Source organism: Dryas octopetala, chromosome 8 (assembly GCF_963921425.1).
Source record: "Dryas octopetala chromosome 8, drDryOcto1.1, whole genome shotgun sequence".
Taxonomy (NCBI): Eukaryota; Viridiplantae; Streptophyta; class Magnoliopsida; order Rosales; family Rosaceae; genus Dryas; species Dryas octopetala.
In genome coordinates this window covers 12,946,888-12,959,494 of record NC_141373.1, presented here as the reverse complement: position 1 = coordinate 12,959,494, position 12,607 = coordinate 12,946,888, and the positions used below count along the sequence as shown (strand labels likewise).

Genomic DNA, 12,607 nt, shown 5'->3' with positions numbered 1-12,607 from the left:
TTCATTTTGTATCAATTTAGTACCCCAACTTTGAAACCTTGCAAAAAAGTACCTCAACTTTCATTTTGTGTCAAAATAGTACCTCCGTTAGTTTTTCTGTCAAAATAGCAGGGGTATCCCGCCCCCACCCCCACCCCTCCCCTCCCCAACCAGCATCTCCCTTCCCCTCCCCAGCCAGCCCCCACCCTCCCTTCCCCTCCCCTCCCCAGCCCGCCCCCCCTCCCTGCCCTCCCCTCCTCCCCAGCCCATCCCCAGCCCACCCCCACCCACTCCCCCTCTCTCTGCCCGACCCACCCCTCCCCCTACCCCACTCCCGTCGCACCCCCTCCCCCAGCCCCAACCCCCGTCGCACACCCCTGCCCCTCCGCCCAGCCCCGTCGCACCCCCCAGCCCCAACCCCCGTCGCACATCCCAGCCCTCCCCTCCTCCCCAGCCCATCCCCAGCCCACCCCCACCCACTCCCCTTCTCTTTGCCCGACCCACCCCTCCCCCCACCCCACTCCCGTCGCACCCCCTCCCCCAGCCCCAACCGCCGTCGCACACCCCTGCCCCTCCGCCCAGCCCCGTCGCACCTCCCAGCCCCAACCCCCGTCGCACATCCCAGCCCCAGCCCCTCCCTTCCTCTCCCCGCCCTGCACCCCTTACCCAAAAAAAATTTTATTTTATTTTTTTAAAATTTTTAAAATTTGTTTATTAAAAAAAAAATTTTATTATTTTAAAATAATTTTTTTAAAAAATTTATTTTTTTTAAATTTTTTAAATTTAAGGAAAAGACGAAAATACCCCTGCTATTTTGACAGAAAAACTAACGGAGGTACTATTTTGATACAAAATGAAAGTTGAGGTACTTTTTTGCAAGGTTTCAAAGTTGGGGTACTAAATTGATACAAAATGAAAGTTGAGGTACTTTTTGCAAGGTTTCAAAGTTAGGGTACTAAATTGAAACAACATATAAAGTTGAGGTACTAAATTATAATTTGCTCTTAAGTTTATAGTATGAATGACAATACAAAAATTATCACAATTTAGAGCGAGCTTGACACGTGGCACGATGACTCAAGAGTCAAGGCTAATGTGGCAGCACGGGTACGTGATGTGGCGATAGATTTACGGTTGAGTGGGCAAGCTTAGCATCATACTCAATCAATTCAACATTCAACCGTCAAAAACATCAGGTATACAATATTAGAACGTAAAGTCCTGCTAGCTAGCCGATCGAGCTAAAGAATTGAAAAGTCAACAATTTAAACTGTCATGTGACTTAACATGCATGAACCTAATTAAATGCAATAATTGCATTTTATAAAGGCTTATTCACGCCGATGCCTCTGAAAGTAACTTCGATTTTCAATTTGTCCCTTGAAACTTCATTCATTCCACTTTATCCCCCGAATTTTATAAAATATCATATTTCGTCAAGTCCGTTACAAGCTCCGTCAAATAAGCTGACGTGACAATTTATTATCCTTTCCACATAAGCGCTATGTAGGCTTTTTTGACAGATTCATAGACAGACTTAATGAAATATAGTATTTTGTAAAGTTTGAGGGGCAAAGTGGAAGGAATGAAGTTTCAGGAGGCAAATTGAAAATTGAAGTTATTTTCAGGGAGCAATGACACGAATAAGCCTTTTATAAATATGAAAACATTCTTCGCATGATTTAAATGTAATTTGCACTAGTTTTTAAGTGTAGGTAGATTTCAAATAGCACATGAAGAATAAGCTAGAAAGGTTGAAAAAAGAAGTAAAAGAAGAAAGTTGGTAGCTAGCATTCATCGATAATCAATATACATTTCTGCATATGTTTGGTTACTGTGACAAATACTCAATAATAAGTGATTATAATTGGGGAAGCAAGAGCTTCCGAGAAGCATTACACCAGCGAGCATAGGAGGCATAGAGGTTAGGCCAATCAGAATAGGAGCAATATGTGAAGTGGTGGAGCCACAAGGACAACACTTTCTCTTGATCCTCTTGTTGTTCCAGCATCTCTATTGTCTCTTCCAATACCCTCTCCAGATCAGTCCTTTCGCTGATGCTCATAACAGGGACATCGGTGCCATTGCTGGCTCTGCAAAGCAATGGCAGCCATGACAGTAGCATCTGCATCCTTGTGTGCTTTTGTTGCTCTTTCTTGTTGCTGATGCTGTTGTTGCTTTCATCATCAGCTTCATCTGTTCCCATGTCTTTGGCATGCTTGAACAACAATGCTGCAATTGCAAATCAAGAATATTGCATTAATTATACTTAGATATCCATCTTCATTATTCACGTACTGTGCACCCATATATATATATATATATATGTATGTACGTATCAATATTAAAAATATCAACATATAGAATTAATGTGAATTATTGCAAATTAACACTTGATCATAAAACTTGGTACAAAGCTAGGTTTCACGTCTATGTGGATACTCTTAATATGCCAATACATGCGTGGCATGATCACTTGAGTTAAATATGTGAAAATTGTATATTTGGTAACGTAAGAGCATGTGTGACTATTTGACCTGATATGTGGATAACTTTCTTTGATACCATAATTGAAGAAATTACAGTTTTTACTTCAAACTAAATGACAATAAATAAATCCTCAATCTACAAAACATTATATACATATATATATATATATATACAGCTCATTTTATTGGAATATACCTCAATTTATTTATGTTGAGGTATGACCTTGTTGGGATCCACACGAGTCGTTTTGTGTCGATCCGAACCATTCATTTTTACATCTCCATTGATAGATCATCTTTGCAAAAAATTAGTCGAATCGGAAATCATTTACCTATCTACTTTGATCAAATAAATGGACGAACCAAATATTTTCGATGAAACCGTCCATTTGTTTTATCAAAGTTAAATAGGCAAATGATTTATGATTTGACTAATTTTTTGTAAGGTTGATCTATCAATGAAGATAATCATTGCAAATGGTTCGGATCGACACAAAACAACTCTTGTGGGCCCCAAAAAAATCATACCTCAACATAAATAAGTTGAAATTAGTATTTTTTATTGAGAATATATAATAAAGCTACAATGTTGTAACTGTAGATGCAATTAACAAACGCGCATATGTAAATGTAGAGCGCTCGGTGATAATTTTTGTCTTAGAACATAATAATGCAACATGTTGTCATGCTAAATTAGTAATTTAGGGGGATGTATTCAATTAAGATTTTAATGGACTTTTGTAGAGTTTTTAAAAGTCATTGACTTTGGTAAAGTTGATAGATTTTTAATGACTTTCATAAACTCCACATAGACTTTGACAGAATTCTATTTAGAGTTTCCCTGACTTTTCTCATAGATTTTGAAGGATTTTTATAGACTTCTAATAACTTTGATATAACTTTTTATTATTTATTTTAGGATTTCTCAAATATGTTTTTTATTTTTTTGTCCTCCGTGAGTGAATGGAATGGAGATGAGCTTCAAGACCGAGATGCATGTGTTATAAATTGTCCTAATATTGAAAACAATATAAAAAGTTGAGGCTAGAATTGTAGGGACCAAAATTATTTTGTTCCATAATTTATTATAAGTGTTCTGAATTTTATGTTTTTATGTTGTTAGACTGTCAAATATTATGTTTTAACGAGTTGTTAGAATTTGTTTAATTGAATTGACAGGTTGAGAACATTATATGATGTGGTGGTAACATTATTTCTCAAATTATGAATATATAATCTTGTGATTTTGTTGAGTACTTAAAGACTGTGAAGTGGTTGGTTTGAATATCTTGTTGTTACATTGCATTGTGGCAACGCTGTTGGTTCCAACCCAAGATGAGGAATCAATTAAATATAAGAGAAAAAGAAAATTAATATAAGAGGATATAGTAATTAGAAAAAAATAAATTAAGAGGTGGGTGAAAAAATAAGATTATGGGGTTTAGCATCACTCTTTAAAAAATAAATAAATACCATTTTTTTTAATAGCTTTTTAATATTTGAAATCTTTTGAAATCTACAGAGGGAACGCTGGAGAATTATTGACTTTGATATAACATAATTTACACTACAAATTCCATGAAAGTCTTTTAAAGTCTACTATTTAATAAAGTCAATGACTTTTTGAATACCATGTCACTTCTATAGGCTCTCTAAAAGTCTTAATTGAATATCATAGACTTTTTAAAAGTATTGATTGAATACCACCAGACTTTTATAAACTATTTAAAAATTTTGATTGAATACCACCAGACTTTTTAATTCCACCAAAATTATTTAAAATCCTAATTGAATACACCCCTCTTAGTTTGAAAGTTAAAAGACCCTAGTGTAACCCCCAATTGCTTTCCCCAAACCCAAACCCAAACCCAAACCTAGATCGGGGTCCCTGCCACCCGAGCCCCACACCCTCTCCTCCTCCCTCCCACCCACCCACCCACCCACCGTCAGCCGTCCCCCCTGCCCTAGTTAGCTGGCATCTCTCTCTCTCTCTCTCTCTCTCTCTCTCTCTCTCTCTCTCTCTGAGGAGGGGTCTGATATGGTTTGTGTTATATTGTTTTCAATTGAAGGGAAAAAAGAGTTTTTGCAAAAAGAATTTTTAAATGAGACAAAGGAAGCAGTTTACGGTGGGTACAATTAGAAGCCATAATTGTATGATTTATCTTGTAATTAGTTAAACTTAAGTAATAAGAAAATGTCTTCTAAAAAAAAAGTAATAAGAAAATGAAATGGAATATATTCCATAATACAATTCCCGATTTATCTGCACAAACTAAGTCTAATAGAGAGATAGCGATGCATTATCTCTACCATGAAATTTGCACCTACGTGCACGTACCTAGTTTCTCCATGAGACGCAATCTCAATCATGTATCTTAATTACCTAGTTTGCCCCTATATACCATGCTTGCGTTACTCTTATTGATGATGGTTTTAATATGAGCTCCGTTGGCTTTAGTTATCAAATTGTAATATTTTTTTATTTTATCTACCAAAGTGTTTATGTCATTTTAGTTTATATATTAAATTTCAGTTTAGGTACCAACTTTAAAAAATATGTGTGGTTATATCGAGCTGTGACCATCTAACAGTCATAACTTTTTTATTGATTTGTTGTTTTTTTAATATTAATTTGCAAGGCTTAAACTTTAATGTTTAGTCTCTGGGTTATAAGACTTCATCCCCCAAGGCTAAATTAAAAGCATTAGACCCTTATAAATTTTGAATTTTTATGAATTTGAAACAATCACAACTGTGACTGTTCGACAATCACAACTATATAGCAAACCGATTTGTAACCTAATTCAAAATGTCTTGCTCTAGGTTAGTACCTAAATTTTAAAAAATTATTGTCTTGCTACTTTGCTAAAAAACTATTAATATTTGAAATTTAATTCTAATTTTGTATTTACAATGTTGGACAACGATAATGACAAAAGTTTAAAACAAAAAAGAAAGAAGACGAGAAAATATGGTACGACAGCAGAACATCATGAAATCATGTAAACAAGACGTACAAACCAAAAAAAAAAGACGTACGAACCAAGAACATGATAAAATAGTCAAATTACATATAATAATTTTTCCTAAGGTTGTAACATTTCGATTGGAAATCATCTGTAATGATACAGCATAATACATTACAATAAATCCCTACAAATGTCATATCGTAGTCTTTATAAATATTTTTCTTGCAATATTGATATAGCTGGTTACAAATAGTATCGTTGTAAAATCCAGAAAATGTCAGATTTAATCTTATTATTTAATGAAATAGAAAATTTTCTTGTAAATTATTGGTATACAAGATTCCGTATAGGACCCGAATCATATATGAATGACACAATGTGGATGAGAGAAGCGTGCACTCTATGGAATTAAATCAAAGTTTGTTTTATGCAGCGAAAGGTATACATACCCGAAATTTTGACAAAGGATGCCTGCAGGCGCGGCTCAGCTGAAATAGAGAGCCAAGCCAAATTAGACGCCGAGGCCCATCTCCGCACAGCTTCTTCAGCGTACCCACAAGCCGCCAGTTTCTCCGCCAACCAAAGCAGTTCAGCCGCCAGCTTCTCCGCCGAGCTGCTCGACCCGGCGGGCCCCTCCCCCACCTTCTCAGCAGTACTAGTCCTTGTCCACGCCACGTCCCCGAGCGACCGAACCGCCCGGCGAAAAACCCGGCTGAGGCGGTAATCAGCCAGCTTGGCAGCGTCATTGCCACGCTGGCATCCTTGTTCCAGCGTGGCGGCGGCTTCAAGCTGGGTGAGAGTGGAGGAAAAAGCCGCGGAGAGAACCGTACGGTTGACTTGGCGTAAAGCCTCGACGCCGTCTCTACTGTTTTCATCGATGAGGGTCTCCGCTAAAGATCGAACAAGTTGGTACTTGCGGGAGCTTACGGGGATGTCGTTGACGATGGAGAGGAGCTGCGAAAGTGCTCGGGCAATAGCCGAGTCAGCAGCGGGCATGTAGTGGTTGTGATATTCATGATCAGAAGTAGGAGTAGTAGTAGCAGCACAACTAGTAGTGAACTTGGTGTTGGTCTTGGGAGGCTTATAATCGTAGTTAGGGTTTAGAGAAGGAAGAAAACGAAGGAAGAAGAGGAAGGAAGAGAGCAAGACGTAGCGAATGAGTTGGAGAAGTTTGTGTCTTTCAGCCAAGTTGGTCAGGAACTTCTCGGTGTAGATAAAGAGGGAGGTGATAAGGTTGCGGAGGAGCAAAGGGGGTAGCATGCTGGTGGGGGAGCCTTCCATCGATCGATCATCAAAGTTTGTGTGCGGTTGCCGGTTGATTTTGGGCAGTGATCGATGCTCTCATTGATTGGATGTTAAGGTGTTTAATTTGGTGAAGAGTGTGTGATGTAAACGTGTGAGGAAGGGAATTCGACAAGCTAAGGGGTCGTCCGTCCTGATCCAGTAGTCTGGATAATGACTTATAATCACCACAAATCTATGCCTCCTTAATTAATTTTAGGCCCTACAACTCTAAAATAACTATTTACCAAAAGAAAAATTCACCAAAACGCATTAATTGGATGCTGACTGACTCAATGTACGTTCCAACGTTTATGTTTGTATTTATTATATAATTGTGACCACTTCACTTAGGCAAGTCAATCAACTCACCAAGAAATTTTATATCTTGGAGTTGAAATTTGGTATTTGCTTGAGGCGTTGCTGCAGCCGACTAATGTGATATACAGAAGAAGGGGAAGGCGAGAAGGGTGGAGAAAGTGGATTTTTATTTATTTATTTATTTTCTATCTATAGCCCTTAATAACAAAAGTAGTAAGTTGATTAATAACCGTTGGGAGTGTGTTTAATTCACTATAGCCAACAGAAAACATATATATAAGGAGCTTCACATTGAAGAAATATTGACACCATCTAATTTTTTTTTTTTTTTTTCCAATACTTGCAATAATTAAGGTATGCTAATTCATTGACATTTGACACAATGGAAAATACAACTGCCCAGTCATGAAAATGAAAAATGTTCGATCTGATCAACCACATCAACATCTGATCTTTCGAATTCTCTTCTTGTACGTATTTTCTCTTTTAGTTTCCTATTATCACTCTATGTATTTGAATCTTTTGACCAATTGCTACTAGGAACTAGTTATGACACATGATGTAACCTATAATCATTACACAAACACTACAAGAAATGTGAGCAAAACTCACTATCATTTGGTTGCACAAGAAGGGGTGGCAATAAGGAACTTTAGTCCCTATTGTCCAATATCTATTTTTGTTAAAATCGAGGCACTTTAGTCTATGTTTCTCAATTATCACCATTTTCTGTGCAACTAATGAAAGTGGGCATTGCTCTAATTTCTTATAATGAAATTAAAGTCACAGAATTACTATTGAATACGTACATCCTAAATAATAAAATCAATAAGTTAAATCTCAGTGTTATGGTCAAAATTGCTTTGCTCATGAATTGGGCCTAAACTTGATCCACAACATTGGATTATCTGTGCGAAAATGGCGTGCCACCAAATAATTAGATCATATTTGGAATGATTTGCAAGATGATTAAAGGATAAAAAATAAAGATAAAATGAAATAAAAATAAAAGAAAATCAAACAATTGCGATTGATTCTTTTCTATGCCTAGGCATTCCAAGATTTAAAGAAATAATTGCTTCTTTGATTAATTTTTGGTAACGAAATACATTAATTTCAAGAAATAATTGCTAGAGAAACGGTAATAAACGAAGCTCTTAAATGTGCCGGAACAAATCAAAGCTATAATAAAGGAAACCAAATCAATACGACTGAACGAAATACAAAGGGGGCAAAGGGATTGATCTAATCATCTTTGCACGGAATTTTAGAGAGTGAGCGAGTTTTTATGTGAATTGTTGGGGGCCTTTCTTTAGCCGTCACCATTCTATTTATACTCGAATGGGCTCTAAAAATCCTAAACAAAGTGCACTTGGATTGCCCCACGTGTATGGTACTAAACAAGTCTGGGCATTTGTACTTATCCCTTCTATGACAGCTGCTATCCAGTACTTGTCAGCTTTTTAAGACACATGTCTTCATATGATTAGCCTTTGTTAACCCTCTTGCTTGGTTTAGCCGAGAAGAATTGTTGTTCGCCAAGGTTGTTCAAGCTTGCTAAAGACCTGGGCCCTCACGGATTTGGGCCTTGAATCTGGGCTTATTAACTCTTTTTGGGCTCAAATGATCGACCTCCTTGAAATCCATGGTACAAACACCCAGCAACCAGGTTTGACTGAAACATTTAGTATGCTATGCTTAATTAAGCTTTATTGGTATCAATGGCAACTCAACATTCCAGTACTATATATGTTTGAATCTTTCTAATATTGTTGGACGCATTTCTTAACAACTTGAACTTTTTAGACTCAACAACAGTAAGATACAATGTTATAACATTTTGATTTTGTCAAAATTTTAGTATTCATAAACATTAATTAGATATCACTTTTGTCTATCAGAAATTTTTTTATTAGTGGTGTTATTTTTCTTTAAAAAGTTTGAACATGCTTAGTACACAGGATAACAATATGAAATTAACCATCTCTATTATATTAGTACCTCACAGGCATGTGGTACTTCTTGTCCAGTAATAACCAAACGCATTAATGCATGTCCAATTTCTTGTTCAGAAGTGCGAATCTCTGTCTGCCCACTTCAAGAAGTCTGAAAATCTCCACAGTAAAGGAGCAGGTCCATACTCCTATTTTCTTCTTTTTATATCTATGTAAGTAGATATGTGGGTCTCTCCCATTTTTCTCTTAGATTTACCTATTTACTTACATCGGGATATATATTTATTTTTCGGGAGGGCGTGTTTTGTGCATTTTAATTGTGTTTCATCAAATTTTCTACAAATTACATTGAACGATCTTCTCGTCCTAGATTCTTTTCTTATCTTGGAAACGTAGTTTCTAATGATCAACTAAAAATATAACAAAGACTGAAAGAAAGTGCAAGAGATCGAGCATGAAATGAAAATTATTTGAAATTCAGATAACAATAAAACTAGGAATTGAAATATGTACAATTTTAGAACAATGGAGACTATTTGTAACATTAAACCGTACTACATATTAATCAAATGTTATATATAAATTTTAGGTTCAAGTTCATTTTAGCCCATGAACTATAGGGCCTAGTTCAAATGGTTCTATGTACTATCAAATATTTCAAATGAATCCATAAACTAAACGAAAGTATACAAAATAGCCCCATTTGTCAAATATTAGAGAGGTAATTTTGTCATTTCATCAATCATCAATATTTAATTATTATTTAAATAATCAAAATTAATATAACTAAAATAATTATTAAAAAAAAACTCACCCTAGCCCGTTCCCCTACCCCGCCACCTTGCCCCTCTACCCCATCTACCCAGCCCGTTCCCCCACCCCCACCCCCACCCCTACCCCCGCCACCCAGCCCGTTCCTCCACGTTGCCCCTCCACCCCCGCCACCCAGCCTCTCTCTCTCTCTCTCTCTCTCTCTCTCTCTCTCTCTCTCTCGCGACAACCCCAGCCACTTCCCCCACCCCCTACGTCGACAACCTCTACCACCACTTCCAATCCTACTACGACGCGCTCGACCTCGCCGCCTCAAACGACGTTGTCGTCGTCACTCAGCTCCTTTACCCCGACTGGCGCACTCCTCTCGAGAAGCCCTTCCATTGGCTCGACGACCTCCACCCCTTCGTCTTCACCAACCTCTTCCGCTCCTTCCTTGATCAAAACGACACGTCGGACTCCGAAACCGACGACGATAGCGTCGGCATTGAATGTGCGGGAATGGTGGGGTTGCTGTCGGCAGTAGGAGGGTGGTGGGGTTGGGGTGAGGGGGTGGCGCAGGGTGGGTGGGGGGAGGTGGAGTGGTGGGGGGGGCGGGGGAAAGAGGGGCTGGGTTGGTGGGGTGGATAGGGCTTGGTGGGGGAAACCGAGTATGAAATGTACGATGGCTGACTGGCTGAGGAAAGCAGGTCGGACTTTGGCGTGGGCTCGACTTCACTGAGGATTTGGGTTCGCGGGTCGGGGTTTCTGGAGGGGCTGGGTGGCGGGGGTGGGGGTGGGGGAACGGGCTGGGGTTGTCGCCATGGCCATGTAGGCGCCTACTTGGGGGTGGAGGGGCAAGGTGGCAGGGGTGGGGGGGAACGGGTCGGGTGGGTTTTTTTTATAATTATTTTATATTAATTTTGGTTATTTAAATAATAATTAAATATTGTTAATAGATGAAATGAAAAAATTACCCCTCTAATATTTGACAGATGGGCTATTTTGTATAATTTAATTTAATTTATGGGTTCATTTGAAACATTTGATAGTATATGGAGCTATTTGAAATAGGCCCAATTGTTCATGGGCAAAAATGAACTTGAACCTTTTATGCATGTTTTTCAGTAATAAAACTATTTAATATATCTTTCAAATATGTACCTGGATGGGTAAATTACTCTAGTGTTTGTGTGCAATTGTGTAATAATACTTGAAAATGCTTGTCAGCAACATGTTAAATACTAACAACTAGCATAAAACACAAAAAATCAAGATGAGGAATATCCTCTATTGCTACTGCTTGGCAGTGACAATCATGTATTGTTATTATTTGATAATAACAATCATCTATTGCTACTGCCTGACAGTAACAATCACACATTGCTATTGTCTGGTAGTGGTAATCAGATATTATTATTGTTTGATAGTAACAATCACCTATATATTGCTACTGTATGGCAGTTATAATCACCTATTGCTACTGACTGGCAGTAACAATCACCTATTGCTATTGCATGACAGTAACAATCACCTATTGCTATTACATGGCAGTGACAATCATTCAATATGAAAACATCAAAATAAATCAAATTTCAAAGCCTAAAGGAACATAAAAAACACAATAATAGGTTGTCACTTTCAAACATGTAATCAAATCTGAATAAACCAAAATTAAAGCTTCTGCAATTAAAAACAACCAAACAAATAAACAAACTGATTAATCAGATCCACATCACCTATTAGACCCACAAATAAACAAATAAACTACATATCAACCCAACTAAAGTCCAGTGACTGAACCAACCCAACTAAAGTCCACCAGATGGAGAAGACATAGCTAAGTTCAAGCTGAAAGGATGACATTATAGAAAAACCACCGGATCTATACATAGTAGAAGAGAAACATAAAATTACCTACAGTACTAGCTAGGAGCCATACCTTTTAATAAATTTTTGCATGTGGCAGTAACAAGCACTTTGTAAGTGAAATAACTGGATATAAAGCAAATAGTTTAACTTGCATTGTATCCAAGACAAGCACTTTTAATTGTAAGCTTCAATTATGAACAACAAATCATATTTTATCTACAGTACCATAAGCCAAACCTCTTGAAAAATCTTTTCATGTAGCAATAACAATCACTTTTATAGACCCGGCCATAAATTATAGAAATAATTAAGTTTAGGTCCTTTAAAAAAACAGTTTTTAGATGGAGACCGAGGGTGTTAAAATTTATAAGAAAATCCTTTTAATTCATAATAATTTATAAGAAAATCATTATAATTCATAATAAAGTCCTTTTAATTTATAAGAAAATCTTTTTAATTCATAATAAAATTCTTCCATAATTTGAAGGGTATTTCCCCTCCTAGGGTGTAGAGTGAGATTTGTAGAGGCTGCATGTTAGGTTTTAACTCCGAGATTTGGAGTTAAAACTTAACATAAAGCCGTCAAAGAAGAAAAATAAAAGGACTTAATTAAAAACCTTAAATCACTACCGGTCTTAGTCTAAGAAAAATTCATAAAATGGACTGCACTCTAAGTTTCCCTAAATTATATTAATTTACACTCCAAGCCATTGTTTTGAACCTCACTTTTGCAATTTATACTGCAGCCTCCTAATTCTTTATTTTCTCCCCCTATTTGAGAGACAATAAAACAATCAAAACTATGTTCTCATTGCCTAGTCATTAATAGGCAAAGAATAATGCTATACTTACCACATTCTTATACCACATTTTTATACCATCTCATGTGTCATTATTTTATTGGACATAGTTTTTCTTTTTCTTTTTATTTTTTAGTGTGCAATGTATGAATGCCATGTAAGTTGCCATATAAGGTGGTATGAAATTATGG

The 12,607-nt window shown here is 37.2% G+C and overlaps 1 protein-coding gene across 1 annotated transcript; it reads right to left on the bottom strand.

Annotated features, from left to right (window-relative positions):
- Positions 1-1,746: 1,746 nt before the first annotated feature.
- On the bottom strand, positions 1,747-6,879 carry LOC147277356 (1,8-cineole synthase). The gene is made up of 2 exons (XM_086255433.1): positions 5,887-6,879; positions 1,747-2,211 (listed from the first exon to the last, which is right to left on the bottom strand). Exons 1-2 carry the CDS (start codon positions 6,716-6,718, stop codon positions 1,841-1,843), a joined length of 1,203 nt encoding a protein of 400 aa, XP_086111559.1. The 5' UTR covers positions 6,719-6,879; the 3' UTR covers positions 1,747-1,840.
- Positions 6,880-12,607: the final 5,728 nt, after the last annotated feature.

Bases quoted from the DNA above. Each gene is read 5' to 3' on its own strand.
- LOC147277356 (XM_086255433.1), bottom strand. From the start codon at position 6,718: ATGGAAGGCTCCCCCACCAGCATGCTACCCCCTTTGCTCCTCCGCAAC. The intron at 2,212-5,886 runs GTATGTATACCT...TTGCAATTGCAG, and splicing joins ATCCTTTGTCAAAATTTCGG to CATTGTTGTTCAAGCATGCC.